Raw genomic sequence first — 16,212 nt, forward strand, 5'->3', positions numbered from 1 at the left:
TTGATTACATTCTGTGTTAATGCTGGGACTAGATATGATATTCACAGAAAGCGTTACTTAGCTCACGTCTTGATTACATTCTGTGTTAATGCTGGGACTATAGATATGATATTCACAGAAAGCGTTACTTAGCTCACGTCTTGATCACATGCTGTGTTAATGCTGGGACTAGATATGATATTCACAGAAAGCGTTACTTAGCTCACGTCTTGATCACATGCTGTGTTAATGCTGGGACTAGATATGATATTCACAGAAAGCGTTACTTAGCTCACGTCTTGGTCACATGCTGTGTTAATGCTGGGACTAGATATGATATTCACAGAAAGCGTTACTTAGCTCACGTCTTGATCACATGCTGTGTTAATGCTGGGACTAGATATGATATTCACAGAAAGCATTACTTAGCTCACGTCTTGATCACATGCTGTGTTAATGCTGGGACTAGATATGATATTCACAAAAAGCGTTACTTAGTTTTAGCTTAGAGATAATGACACGAACACAGCGGGAAGTTTTGCCCGACAGTCGCTGTGAAACTTGTCTCGTGCAGACGTGGACGAGTGTGTGAGCGCGCCGTGTCAACATGGCGGCGTGTGTGTGGATCAAGTCAACAGGTTCCGCTGTGTGTGTCCCCCTGGATACACCGACACGGTGTGTGGCACAGGTAGGCAGCAATCAGCACAGGTATAGAACACCGTGTGTGGCACAGGTAGGCAGCAATCAGCACAGGTATAGATCACTGAGTTGTAGGTATAGAACACTAAGTTTACTTTAGGTAGAGAACACTGAGCATAGCAATGGACAATCTTAGAATTATTCCAGAAAGCACTGGGCACTGAGCCCTGGAATACAGCACTGATCAGAGATAGAAAACGTGTAGTATAGAAGGCCGATTTTTAGAACTAAATAAAAAGAGCAAAATATAAACAGAAAACGTACCAGAACAAATTTTAAAGCTCCCCAAAAACGGACAAAATAAAATTAATCAGATGAAGAAAAAGAGTGAAACTTCAACCCAAAACTGACTGTGCTGCTATTTCCCCGAGACAGATGTTGACGAGTGTGCCAGCAGGCCGTGTCAACATGGCGGCTCATGCACCGATCGGATCGGAACTTACAACTGTACATGCGCGCCAGGATTCAGGGGAGTGAACTGTCAAGTTGGTACGTGTTTGTTTTGCCTCATGTAAACGTTATTCTGTTTTCGATATCTTATTCTTGAAACTCTGTGTGTGTGTGTGTGTGTGTGTGTGTGTGTGTGTCTGTGTCTGTCTGTGTCTGTGTGTGCGTGTGCGTGTGTGTGTCATGTCGGCGTGCACTACTGGGCGGTTTTGCACGTCCTATTTCCAGGCGTTGACCATTGTGCGTCTTCCCCTTGTCTGAATGGCGGCGTGTGCACCAACGGTTTCCATGGCTACACGTGTAGTTGCCAGGGCAACTGGAAGGGCAAAAACTGCGGCGTGCTGCTGCAAACCGGCACGTTCAACCCCGCCGTCAATCACGTGCAGGTCAGATAGTAGGCTTATTTAGTACAGGCTTTTTTCAACCAACCACATTCGTTTCGTGCCATATAAGGAAGTGCTACATCACAAATGTTGCGTACACGTCATTTCCGGTTGGCGGTGAAACGAAGTTCACACCAAAAACACAAACGACTTTCGCTGATTTGGGCGATTCTACGAATCTACTTTCGTTGACTTTGTCATCATGTTTTGGTTATTTCTGTATGGAAACCTTTAATCTATTGGATATAGGTTACCTGATCGTTACTTTAACTGTTCATATCTTCCTACTTTGAGGTCTGGAGTGGACGCTAACGTCGATCTTTCACTGCATTTCTGTAGCATACATTTGCCTAGGTTGCGCTTGGGAAAATCAAAGATGGCGGCCCGGAGCTGGTTGCTGCTTCACGAATTTAGAGTTCTATTTCTTCCCTAATATAAATAGAATACTTATATTAATAGGGCAGACCTTAATTTGTGAACTGTATCACTTTGAACAGTTATAACTTGTATGAGTAGAGCTTCGGGTTGCAAATTAATCGCACATAACACACATCGCACATCGCGCTTCTTCTGCGAACAGAACTTCTCTGCTGGCGTCAGTCTAAACCGCAACACTTTTTAACACGCACTGTTGAGTTTCGTTGTGCGCGCGCATCCCAGCGGGCAAGAGAAAATGAGGTGGTGAAGAGAAAGTGGTGGGCTTTGTTCTTGTCTTTAAATCTAGCTAGTCACGTGACGCTCTCTGTAACGCTATTTGATAATTACCCACTTCTCTTTCTGAGTTTTATAACGTGCGATGTGTCTCTTCAGGTGACACGATTGTAAAGTGTTCTCTGCGCATAAGCATGATTAACTTTCAAACGAGCCAGCAATTACATGTTACACACCCTCACAAACTCTTGCGAAGTCATTTTGTGTGACTTTTCTTACTTCTGCCTTGTTACATCTAGTCAAGTTTTGACTAAATGTTTTAACATAGAGGGGGAATTGAGACGAGGGTCGTGGTGTATGTGTGTGTGTGTGTGTGTCTGTGTGTGTCTGTGTGTGTCTGTGTCTGTGCGTGTGTGTGTGTGCAGAGCGATTCAGAGTAAACTACTGGACCGATCTTTATGCTAGCGGCGGACTACGTTCAGTTTCATTCTGTGAGTTCCACAGCTTGACTAAATGTAGTAATTTCGCCTTACGCGACTTGTTAAATATTGCTTACGTCTTTAATTATCACTAAAAGCTCTGTAAGCCTCTCGCGAACAGACACACACACAGACACAAGTCGTATATATACATAGATATATATAGATGTGACTGAATCCATCCAAAACCCAACACACACAGACCTTGACAGACAGACACATAGACACACAAGTGCGCATACCGTGTGATTTGTGCCAACTGTATCTCACGTGTATTTGTATGACCTGTATGACAGACGTGGCCGGGCCTGTCCCAGTCTCTGAGTCAGCAACACGCGTGTCCTCGCGCTGCCTACAGTGACTGTCACTGCGTCATCGCACGTAACATGCACGTGCCCTCGTCAGACAGTGATGACGCCAGTCGTTCCGCACGTGACGCCCTCGCCACGCTTATTGGCTTGCCCATAGGTGAGACATAGATACTGGTTGACCACTTGGTTTGAAAGAGTGTCGCACTTTTGGAATATGCGCATGCAGTAGGCCTCTATTGTGCAGCTGAGTCTGTTCGATCACCAACCACACGTGATGAAATGAGCCATTGTAGCTCTCTGAACGTTTGGCAATTCTTCTAGTCTCGCTGAATTAGCTACAGGAGTCTTCTTATTCTTCTCATGGGCTGAAACTTCACATGCTCTGGTGTATTTTGCACGAGTGTGATTTTACATGTATGACCATGTTTACCCCGCCGATTCTGGGGGGTTGCACGCTTGGTATTTTCGAGTTTCTATAGCCCACTGTGTTCTGACATGGATTACAATCTCTTTTCCGTGCGCATTTGCAAAGAAACTACAATGGGAAGAAGGATAACTTCCTCATTGGGCATGCTTAGAAATGAGAATGGCTAAATACGAGTTATTCCCCTTTTCTACATGCTGATCAGGCTGTCTCCTGCTTTGTCATGACTAGTACAGTCGATCTTTCTCATGCTGTGACTTGCTTTATTTTCACATTTTCGGTATGTAAAACAGCAAACACACACACACACACACACACACATACACTGAAGAAGTTTCCATTCTGATTCGGTTATTTTATTTGGTGCTATATGTTTGCTTCACATTGTTTCTTCTTTTACATTGCTTTGGATATCCCAATTCGCTAAACACATCCATAATGCATGCATGGCTCATTCGAAAGAGGGCAACTGAACAACTGATGCCCAATAGCAATAAATACTGAACAACTGAACAATAAATAGCAATAAATGATGACAGTGCCAAGTTTTTAAGTACAAAGTGAAATCATGTGACTGGACAAAGGCACAATTACAAAATACAAATAAAAAAATCGAGGCCCATTTTAATTAAGTTCTCAGCTCATGGGGAAGCATAAGGTGACCCTAGAAACCGAAATTAGGAGACCTCCCGCCCCCAGGGCAGACTACAAAAAAAAAAGGGGGGGGGGGGGCTAATTTGTGAAAAAGTATAAAAGGAATCAAAAACTGTATACATGTATTTAGTTAATACCCCAAAAATTGTATAGTATATACAATGTCAGACCCTAAAGAAAGTTTGTTAGTCATTGCTTAGGCAAAAAAGCAAAATAGTCTGTTTACGGTATCCCGACCAACCCTATTTTTTCCCCGCCAACCCTAGACTTTTTTTTTTTGGCATTTGGAGAAAAAGAAAGAAAAAAAATCAATTTTGTTCCTGTTTTTTTGCAAAATAATTTAAAAAGATGGTTATAAAAAAAAATTAAGAAAAGCCGACCTACCGACCCTCTTTTTGTGTGCCTATGTTACTGTGAACAGACTAAAAGGTACATGTATCACAAACAACACACCAGGGATGCTACTCCCCCCTTAAAAATAGCCATGAGTCATAGGTGTGACGTTTGAATCTTTTAGGTAAATAAAACCATAGGCAATTGATCGGAAATATCAGTAAAAATCTTGTATATACTATACAATTTTTGGGGTATTAACAAAATACATGTATACAGTTTTTGTAAACAAGTTTATTATTTGTTTGCTTGGACCAATCCTCTTGCCGAAGAGTTTTACAATAAAAATTGATTTTACGTCAAAAATATCACAGGAATATCGAATGTTGAGGTAAGGCTGGGATAGCCAAGTTCAAGAATAACGGAAGGTGACTTGAATCTTTTTGAAAATGTATAAAAATATAGATGGTAGGCAATTCAAAATTAAAAAAAGGACTCTCGGAGCATGGACTTAATGAGTCAAAAATTAAAGAAGGCTCTATGAGCCGAAGTACATGTTTTGTCTATTGTCTTTTTTTATTTTGAATTCCCTACCATCTGTATTTTGATACAATTTTGGACCCTCTTTGTACGGAGAGAGTTGGCAATTGTTAATCACATTCCCTCATCTCATTGACTCTCCTTCGGCTCCTTGGTAACATGCGTTCCCGTCTCTGCCAGGATTGGACACAGCAGCAGATAAACGGTAAATATGTAACAGGCATAAATGGCAAAATAGCTCGCCTCGCCTGATAATATATGAGACAACTGTTCTATTACAAAGTCTTTCTTGGGAGGCTTGGCTAATTTACTCGCTCGTTTTACACGGGGTTCCATCGTTTTCTTTTCTAATCGGAAAACCTTGCTCCTCAGTTTGTTGACCTTCTGCCGAAGTTCCGCTTCACGAGGGGATGGGGAGGATGACGACTTTGATGCTTTACATCCTATGTCCTCCAGGATCGCCTGAATGTCATCTAAAAAAGAAAACACACACACAAAACACACATAAAATAACATAACCATAACAAGTTACAACCTGGAAGAAATTAAAACACGTGTAATTAAATCACAAAATGAAAATAAACAATAGCGTAGGAAGGCAGGCCAGAAATGAAGTGTATTAGCAACTATGGATACGATGTGGAACAATGATGGAATTGACCTTGTTTGGTACTGAATGGGTGAGGCCATTAGAACTGTACCCACGGAATACGCGCTATATAAGCTTCATATTGATTGATTGATTGATTGATTAGGACAACAGTATCAGGTAAACTCCTCACACACCATGCCTCTTTCTTTCTTTCTTTATTTGGTGTTTAACGTCGTTTTCAACCACGAAACTTATATCGCGACGGGGAATGGGGGGGGTGGGGGGGGGGGGGGAGATGGGAATAGAGCCACTTAATTGTTTCTTGTTACACCATGCCTCTAACAGGATATGTTTCCCATCTTTACGTGTGGGAACTACAGGTACAATTTCATCCATCCATGCATCTGCCCTATACAGCTTCTTCTTCTTCTTCTTCTTCTGCGTTCGTGGACTGAAACTCCCACGTGCACTCATTTTTTTTGCACAAGTGGAATTTTACGTGTATGACCGTTTTTACCCCGCCATTTAGGCAGCCATACGCCGCTTTCGGAGGAAGCATGCGGGGTATTTTTGTGTTTCTAAAACCCACCGAACTCTGACATGGATTACAGGATCTTTTTCGTGCGTACTTGGTCTTGTGCTTGCGTGTACACATGAAGGGGGATAAGTCACTAGCAGGTCTGCACATAAGTTGACCTGGGAGATCGGAAACATCTCCGCACTTAACCCACCAGGCGGCCGCGACCGGGATTCGAACCCTCGACCTTCCGAGTTAATAGACCGACGTCTTACCACCCCGCCACAGCGCCCGTCACCCTATACAGCAATTATCAACTATGTAATGGATGGGTTTAAACATTTTTTGATGTCAGGGTGTTCTACATGGTTAAAAATCTCTTACCTGGTTGAACAATTTGTGCATCAGGAGACAGGTCGGTGCTGGCTTCATTTGTAGCTACCCTTTGCGATGGTGGCTTCCTCCCACTAGCAACCTGCAAATGCACAGCTCTTTAACTGACAAACTCACAACCAACACCCAGTCACAATGAAACAATTCTCCCAATTTCATGGCATTGGTCTTAGGCCACACAAAAAAGTGTATGTTTCTGGTAAGGCAAAACAAAAAATAATCTGTTTACGGTATCCGGACCGACCCTATTTTTTTCCCACCGGCCCTAGACTTTTTGGGGGCATTAAAAAATAAAATTAAAATATTCAGATGGCTAAAATACAAAAATAAAAAGCCGACCTACCGACGCTATTTTTGGGGGGCCTATGTTACCTTAAACAGACTTTTTTGTGGCCTAACATGACTAAAGGTGCAGATTTTTTTTCTAAACTTTTTTTTTTAAACCATCTTTTTAACTTATTTTGTTGAAAAACAGGAAAACAATTGATTTTCAAATACCCCTTTTATTTTTGAAAATGCAAAAAAAAAAGTCTAGGGTCGTCGGGAAAACATAGGTAGGGTCAGGTGACCAGAAACATACAACTTTTTTGTTGTTGACGCCGACGCTATACTTTTTTTTTGCCATTTGGGGCTGTTTTTTTGCAAAATAAGTTCATCATATCATCATAATCAAGACGTCGATCCAAAATAAGTAACTTTTTTTTGTTGGCCTTATAATTTTTTTGCGCTAAATGCAAACAGGCATTATTTGATGGGAACAATGCTGTTTTTTTCAATTCTTATCTGCCTCAAACTTGTCATTACTCAACCTGCATTTAATAGTGTGCTTCTTTGGTTTGCAAAAACCTAAAACCAATAAATAAATAACCTTCGGTGGTGGATTGGGCACTGCAAACAATGTCGGGACAGCATTTCACACAAGTGATCCTCTCTGCAGGATTGTTTTACTGGTTGGCCTCAAAGTGATCAGTACAAAGCTTGAGACCTTGAACATCAGCTGGCTGCAGCTTTTCAAAGTCCTCTCGCTTGTGAATTGCATCCATATTCTGCACCTAGTTTGACAATAAAAACAACAATGTTATTGTTAAACTAAGCAAAAAGGAAAGACAAAAAAAGCTAAATCAGATCTTCAGTCTAAATCTAACGCTCTGCCTGAACGCAAAACGGATGAGTGATGTACTTTTGTACTGTAGTTTTCCCGTAAGCAAGGTTTGATAAAGTATTCGGCAAATATGCCCACGGGTTGTTTTGTACTGACTGCTGACTCACACTCGATCACAGTTTGAGTACTCGCTGACGCTGTAGTCTACTGAGTGAGTTGACTCGAGCCATTGCATTCTCATTCTGAAGAAGGTAAACCTGATGAAATAATCACTGCACAACCCACCTTTTTTCTTCTTTAGGGAACTTGTGGAAAGTGTTCCCGAAGCAGCTCTGTTTGTAACGGGCGTTCTTGCAACAAAAAGCCGAGCACAATTTACCACCACCTCGCACGCGATCGGTACCTACGCGATCCGCCATTTTGTTTTCGCCGCCAGCATGTAACTAGGGACGATAACCCACAAACACTTTTTCGCATTTTCTTCGCAAGTTCCACGTCTTCCTCATGTACAGTGTTTGGCATTTGTCGCAGACGCTGTTATTTTGGAAAGCGCTCGGTGCTCTGTATGTTGCGTGGAAGAAGTGGAAGAGGACTATGCCGCTGAACATAATATCATGGGGATGGTTTGACTCACCATGAATTCCTTTTGTCCACAGGCTTGGTGCTAGGGGTGGCCACCTACCTGCTGGCAGAGCGATGTTTTTGCGCCGGTGGCCGGTCCTCGCTGTGTACCTCCTGTGTGCCCAGGGTGGGCCCACTCCGAGCCCGTCTCTCATGGGGACCCTTCTCGCGTCGGCGACCCTCCCATCTATCCACCCCGGGGGGGACTGTCCAAGGCCAGGTGGGGCATGCCCCCCGTGGAGTCTGGGGGCGGGACGGGAGGAGGGAGGAGGAAGGGGCCGAGCATGCCCACCAACATCTACCGCGCCACCTTCAACGACAGCGACGTGCACGCCACGGCCACCAAGACACGGCCCGACACCTACACCTCGGGCGACACTGACTGGACCGCGTGAGGCGGGGAGAGGGCGTAAAGAAAGTTAGTGACGGTAGAGAAAAGGACAAGAAAGAGAGATTCTCCGATGGTTCTTTGTGCCCCGGGTAGCATGAAGACAATCGCCTGTTGGTTTATATGAAACGATGCAGTTTGCCATGAGGATTGTTTTTCGAGAAATATTTTTCATATGAATTTGTCTTTGACTTTTTATGACCATGACTTGTTACTGTTGATTTCTGAGAAGACTTGTATTTTTTCGATTTTGGAAAACTACCTTTTTTATGAAAATGTGTCTGTCGTAAGCGGTCGTTAACTGTAAAAAGAAGAAGTTAGCAACATTGAGCGCTGTATAATTGTTAGTGCACATGTTAACTTTTTAACACACACATTGATGATTTAGTTGTGAGAAGAGGCGGCTGCCTGGTTGTATTAAAACACAGCTTGTTGTTCGCGTCATTCTCACGCATGCCTGATTGCCAACCCCAGGTTCTCTGATCCAACCATTTATTCTGCATGTGATCCTGTCTTATACAATGTAAGTGTTTTGTATCATACGCAGTATGCACTGTACACCTTCTACTGGTTTTCTTAACCTATACAGATGTGTACATTTATGACGAAAACCATTGGTATGGTTTCATGTGTTTAGAATAATAAACTTACTTGTTGCTTTCATATCGTTTTGGATTCAATTCCTACTTTGACAAATTAATGAAACATAGCGCAGTAAGTGGTAGAACAATTTGATGAAAATGTTTCTTTTGAAACAGACAACAGACCGACAGACATTTTTTACAGATAAACATAAAAAAGCAAACATGTTCACACAAAGACAAACAGACAGACACACAAACACAGACGCATACACACACACACACACACACACACACACACACACATACACACACACACACACACACACACACACACATATTCCAATCTCCACTTGTGCGATTCGGAATCTCACTGGATTCTCATTTCCACTGTGACACACACACACACGCACACACACACACACACACACACACACACACACCCTGTACTTGGCGACTAGACGAGTAACGTTATCAGGGTAGACAATGCTGACGTTTCCCGGCTAGTCGCTTAGTACATACAGTCGACATACAGAAAACCCCGGAAATTAAGAAAGTGACGTCACATAGTGGCACATCCGTCAATGCACAAGGTAGCTTACATTTCAACTAGACATTACGTTGAAGGTTGTTGAAGACGACACTAATGTGGAAAGTAGAGGAATACCGTTCAACCTGACGTCATCATAGCTGTCACGTGGGCCTTCCCCAGTAAACAGCGCAACACTGGCCCACCGGATGTTTGCTCGGGCAGCCTGTGGCAAATGCGGCCATCAAAATCCCAGCATCGGGCCATGGCCAAGGACTTGACATTAGTGGTTGATGACGTGACGAGTAACCTGCTATAAACTCATGTCAGCCGCCAAGTAGACAACTTACTAACGATATCACTGCCAGGCCGATGTCAAGACTGATCATATCAGACAAACTAGGGATATAAACTTGGCCAAACAATTATTGCAACAATTTTCGCACGCTAACAAAAGCATTAAAACGCAATTTATTTTAGTTGAACGTTATATGCCCCATAAGGTAATTATGTCAACTGTACATATCATTTGCCGATTGATGGTACTTTGCATAGGCATCCCGTGAAAGCCTGTCAAACAAGGTCACCCCTAACATCGACCTGACAAAAACCATAGCCCCGTATTTTAAAATCTGCAAAAAATCAGAATATGCATAAACTAAACATTTCTGACAACCATTGGAAAGGCCATTTCATTTCCTGTTCAGAACATTTTGTTTTATGCACCTGACTTCTCTAGTCTTTATGTAGCCTGTTGTCAAAGGCAGTAGGTGTAAACCGTTTCAGAGGCCCAAAAAGGCACGTTTTGCGGCCATTTTTGAGAGGGTCTTCCACCCAAAGAGCCATATCTGCTCAAGTTCTCAATGATTTGCTTTGGAAAGTTCAGAAGTTATGACCAATAGGCTGACCAAAATGTGTGTTGCGTTTTGCGAATGTGTATACTTAGCGTGTCGTATTACGTAACTTTTCCGAAAGAACTACAAAAATATTCATATTAATTCAGGGTTTTAGGTGAAAAAATCGTGACTTTGCCTGCTAAGCAAAAACTGGATGAGGCAATAGGTGCCAAAGTTTGAGGCAGATCCGAGTGCTGGTTTACATTTGCTGGAGATGGGAACACGCATGAAAAATTATCGATCACCGTCAGTGGTACTGAGTACACTACCCGTGGAGACTAACAGTCCTGGGCCTGTGCTTACTATCTTGTTCCGGCGTGCTGTGCTCAGTGAGTTGCGCTTTTGTGACCCGCAGCGAAGGAAGCACAGGCCAAGGTCAGTTTATCTCCACAGCTACTGTACGCATTACCAAGGACGGTGATCGATACATTTTCTTGCGCGTTCCCTATGGCAATCCGTTTGTAAAGAAATTACGTTTTTTCGTGTTGATCTAAATAATGAATTATTCTAAATAATGAATTATTTAGCTAAATAATGCATTATATAGCTGAATAATGCATTATTTAGCTAAATAATTCATTATTTAGATCAACACGAAAAAACGTAATTTCTTTACAAACGGATTGCCATAGTTCTCATCAAACACGCGCGTACAGTATTTTTTGGTCTTTTTATTCCTAGGTCACGGGTTCGAATCCAGGCCGGGACGGACATGGGTCAACTGTATGTGCTGACTTAGAGACGGTATCCATGCCCATACCCCGTGTCACCACAGTGGCATGTAAAAGACCTCGGTCACTCTGTCATAAGTGCTGGTGGCTGATTATGCCTATAAACACGCACACACCTTGGTAGCGCGACTCTTGTTGCTGCTAGCTTTTCTCTGAGGGGATGCGACCCGAATGTTAGAGTAATGGGATCCTTAATTAAAGGAAATGATGACCTCGCCCAGCGCTCCTCTGATGACCTCGCCCATGCCCCGGTCTCACATCTACGAATGTCACCCGACTTTAGGTAGTCGGCTGGAAGTCGGAAGAGGTCGGAGAATTAGCAATTTTGTTTTTGAAAAGTCGGTTAGTTCGGAAGGCCTTTCAGACTGTTTTGAACATGTTCAAAACAGTCGGAAGAGCCTCCCGACTCAGACGAATAAAAATTTGTCGGGTGGTTGTCGTAAGCGTGTCGGTTTAGTCGTAAGGCGATTCTGATTAATCGTAACGGTAGTCGGAAGACTCGTAAGGGTGGTCGGATTTGTCGGTAGCATAGCGTCGTTCAGATTAGTCGTAATGGTGTCTGATTTGTTGTTAGGGCAGTCTGATTTGTCGTTAGGACAGTCGTTAGCTAGTCGGTTTAGTCGTTACACTGGTCGTGAGAGTCGGCTATTGTTCGAAAGTTTTTCAGCTAATAATCGGGCCTGTCGTAACTGCAGTCGGAATTGTCGTTACTGCAGTCGGAAGTGTCTGGACACATGTCGGATTTGTCGGCCCTAAAGTCGGGTGGTTGTCGTCTGCTTGTCGGCTACATGGTCGGATCAGTCGTAAGGACAGGTCGGGAGTGAAATTTGGAGCCGAATTTGCATCCGACACTTCCGACCTAGCCGACTTAACTATCCCCGACACTTCCGAAAAATCGTATATGTGAGACCCAGGCACCAGCGCTCCTCTGATGACCTCGCCCAGCGCTCCTCTGATGACCTCGCCCAGCGCTCCTCTGATGACTGACACGTGTATCTGTGAGGGTATCTCCGTCGTATCCAAGTGAGCGTGAATGCAAAGAGGTCTTGATTGTCCTGTTAACCGCTTCATATAACTCGCTTGTCGCTAGTTTGGTTTTTGGCTAGGAGCTGTCTCTTTCAGATGTGTGTCAGCCAACATTTGAATTTCACTATTGAAATAATTAAATGTTATTGATTTGTGTTGTGTTGTGTTGTGTTGTATGTAGCCGATATTGTGTACATATTAACCTGTAACGACCCTAGCGACATTTTCATTGGGACGTGTTGCTGTCAGGGACGGTGCCTCGAGTGACGTCTCGTTCATAGAATGAAGCTGAGTGACTCTATGCTTTACTGACGACACAAACATTCTCTCTCTCTCTCTCTCCACCTCTCTCTCTCTCTCTCTCTCTCTCTCTCTCTCTCTCTCTCTCTCTCTCTCTCTCCACCACTCTCTCTCTCTCTCTCTGTTGCACGTGTGAGTACAGACACAATTTATAATCACAAAACACACTGGGAATTCTCTTTTCCGTACTGTCTTTGTTAATTTCACATCGTTGAAATTGTCAATGCATTTAGTAAGAAATCAAAATGTGAAAAAAGAGCAACACACAGCAAAATTAATATTAAAACAAATTTTCATAAACAATTAATTCAAATAATTATCAACTCTGAAAAATGGCTGAGAAAGAAGATTTACGACAAGGTCGATGTAGACAACTGTAGGTTAGATACTCTTTTTGAATTTAGGTTGAACCAAACAATGTCTTGCTTCCTGTTCAGCCGTAACTTACAGACTCGTACAAAGCTTATTCTCATCACTTTTGGCATGTAGGATGGACAAAAACATTTGTGGCATATTTCACTGACAATCGGACGGAGTTTCTGTTTGATTTGGCAAAGACTGGCATTATTAACAGGGGCGGATCAGTTGCTTTGTAAGGGGGGTGCACTTTGAATCGAAAGTGAATGTGATGGGCGCGAAGCGCCCGAATTTGCTAGGGGGGTCCGGGGGCATGCCCCCCCGTAACAAATTTTGGCTCAAAGAAGCAAAATGGTGCCATCTGGTGCCATTTGAACTTAGAAATGGTCATAAGAATCAGCTTTCCACATTTTTTTTATTTTTTTTTGCTGGAGGGGGGGTGCTCGTGCACCCTGTGCACCCCCCCCCTCGTCCGCCCCTGATTAATATTTCTGTAAAAGCAATATAGGCAACATAATTATGCTTTTTGCACAGAGCGTCAAAAACGTAATAATACTGACGGATATAATCACAGAAAGCGTGTAACAAAACGATAACAAAGTATAGGAGGGGAGAGCCAAATCAAAAAATAAATACAAGAACTACTTAACATCATGTGTTCATTTCACCGCGAGGACTTGCTTCCCCTCTCCTGCCAGGCGGAGGTTTCTCTCCCCTGTCCGCGAAATGGTCCAGGAGAGGGCGCAGTAGAGGTGACCTTGGCCATGACCTTGCGGGCCATGAAGTAGACGAGGGCCACGAGCACCACCAGGCCGATGGACACGCCTGAGCTGATGCCAGCGGCGCGGAACAGACGCTCGTTGGACACGCGTGGCTGGATGACTGTGGAGGAGACGTTGGTCACGGGGTGGCGGCACGTGCACCGCACGCGACCCACTGACGCTGCTTGTTTCTGGTGGACATAGCAAGCAACCAGTGTCAGACCTGCTTGTTTCTGGTGAACATATCATCTTCTGTCAGACCTACGGATGCTGCGTGTTTCTGGTGGACATATCATCTTCTGTCAGACCTACGGATGCTGCGTGTTTCTGGTGGAGCTGTTAAGCAATGAGTGTTAGACAGAAACATGGTGGATATATTGAAAACACTCACTGCGTCAGAAATGTTTTCGACAGTTGAATTCAAAAATGTCGGACTAATATAAGATTCAGGTGGAGGTATAAAACATTAACAGGTGTCAAATATGGTTTGTATTTCAATCAATATGGCTTTAGAATGTACCAGCTTCTGTGATTGGTCAAATTACTGGTGTTCAGTTGCATAGTATAAGGCTTTCATTTGAAACTGTTCGGTCATCAAGGTCGATTGACGCCCTCCCGTCGCCCTGTCCGACTTCAATGAAGCTTTTCTCAATGGACAATGAGAACCTCCAAGATTCAAATGAAAGCCTATCAATGTGTAACTGAAATAATCCTTGTGCAATGAAACAGCTACCTTTTTTCTAAACTTGCTAACAAGTGCATGGAAATGATTATAGATAATAACAAGGACACAGAGCAAGCTGGTTGCATTACACATACTGTATACTTTAACTACCGCAACTGTTTACCGTGTAAAATACGGTTGTATTCGATGAAGAATTGTGATGACAACGTTTTTCCAAAATACTTTAAATAGAAAAGACAAATACACGTATAGAGGAAACTTTGATAGCAAAAAATACTACAAACAAAGAAGAAACAAATATTCCTGACAAAGAACGGACCAAACACTTTTACACACAATCAAACACGAAGAGAAACATCACATTCCCAACAAAGAACGGACCAAACACTTTTACACACAATCAAACACGAAGAGAAACATCACATTCCCAACAAAGAACGGACCAAACACTTTTACACACAATCAAACACGAAGAGAAACATCACATTCCCAACAAAGAACGGACCAAACACTTTTACACACAATCAAACACGAAGAGAAACATCACATTCCCAACAAAGAACGGACCAAACACTTTTACACACAATCAAACACGAAGAGAAACATCACATTCCCAACAAAGAACGGACCAAACACTTTTACACACAATCAAACACGAAGAGAAACATCACATTCCCAACAAAGAACGGACCAAACACTTTTACACACAATCAAACACGAAGAGAAACATCACATTCCCAACAAAGAACGGACCAAACACTTTTACACACAATCAAACACGAAGAGAAACATCACATTCCCAACAAAGAACGGACCAAACACTTTTACACACAATCAAACACGAAGAGAAACATCACATTCCCAACAAAGAACGGACCAAACACTTTTACACACAATCAAACACGAAGAGAAACATCACATTCCCAACAAAGAACGGACCAAACACTTTTACACACAATCAAACACGAAGAGAAACATCACATTCCCAACAAAGAACGGACCAAACACTTTTACACACAATCAAACACGAAGAGAAACATCACATTCCCGACAAAGAACGGACCAAACACTTTTACACACAATCAAACACGAAGAGAAACATCACATTCCCAACAAAGAACGGACCAAACACTTTTACACACAATCAAACACGAAGAGAAACATCACATTCCCAACAAAGAACGGACCAAACACTTTTACACACAATCAAACACGAAGAGAAACATCACATTCCCAACAAAGAACGGACCAAACACTTTTACACACAATCAAACACGAAGAGAAACATCACATTCCCAACAAAGAACGGACCAAACACTTTTACACACAATCAAACACGAAGAGAAACATCACATTCCCAACAAAGAACGGACCAAACACTTTTACACACAATCAAACACGAAGAGAAACATCACATTCCCAACAAAGAACGGACCAAACACTTTTACACACAATCAAACACGAAGAGAAACATCACATTCCCGACAAAGAACGGACCAAACACTTTTACACACAATCAAACACGAAGAGAAACATCACATTCCCAACAAAGAACGGACCAAACACTTTTACACACAATCAAACACGAAGAGAAACATCACATTCCCAACAAAGAACGGACCAAACACTTTTACACACAATCAAACACGAAGAGAAACATCACATTCCCAACAAAGAACGGACCAAACACTTTTACACACAATCAAACACGAAGAGAAACATCACATTCCCGACAAAGAACGGACCAAACACTTTTACACACAATCAAACACGAAGAGAAACATCACATTCCCAACAAAGAACGGACCAAACACTTTTACACACAATCAAACA

At 42.7% G+C, this 16,212-nt stretch overlaps 1 protein-coding gene and 1 long non-coding RNA gene across 7 annotated transcripts in view; one reads left to right on the forward strand and one right to left on the reverse strand.

Moving 5' to 3' along the window:
• LOC138952106 (fibropellin-1-like) overlaps nucleotides 1–9,176 on the forward strand; it is a 75,026-nt gene extending 65,850 nt beyond the window's left edge. For 5 of the 6 annotated variants that reach the window (XM_070323699.1, XM_070323700.1, XM_070323702.1 and 2 more), the window contains 5 exons: nucleotides 554–667; nucleotides 1,054–1,167; nucleotides 1,354–1,511; nucleotides 2,935–3,106; nucleotides 8,161–9,176. In XM_070323699.1, the coding sequence (XP_070179800.1) occupies nucleotides 554–667; nucleotides 1,054–1,167; nucleotides 1,354–1,511; nucleotides 2,935–3,106; nucleotides 8,161–8,507 (905 nt within the window). In that variant the 3' untranslated portion in view covers nucleotides 8,508–9,176. The remainder of the gene's footprint in view (nucleotides 1–553; nucleotides 668–1,053; nucleotides 1,168–1,353; nucleotides 1,512–2,934; nucleotides 3,107–8,160) is intronic. The other variant, XM_070323701.1, reaches the window with a different exon arrangement.
• On the reverse strand, nucleotides 4,110–8,020 carry LOC138952105 (uncharacterized). The gene is made up of 3 exons (XR_011451301.1): nucleotides 7,271–8,020; nucleotides 6,394–6,484; nucleotides 4,110–5,373 (listed from the first exon to the last, which is right to left on the reverse strand). It is a non-coding gene; the product is annotated as an uncharacterized lncRNA (long non-coding RNA).
• Nucleotides 9,177–16,212: the final 7,036 nt, after the last annotated feature.

This window comes from Littorina saxatilis, linkage group LG17, assembly GCF_037325665.1.
Source record: "Littorina saxatilis isolate snail1 linkage group LG17, US_GU_Lsax_2.0, whole genome shotgun sequence".
Classification (NCBI taxonomy): Eukaryota; Metazoa; Mollusca; class Gastropoda; order Littorinimorpha; family Littorinidae; genus Littorina; species Littorina saxatilis.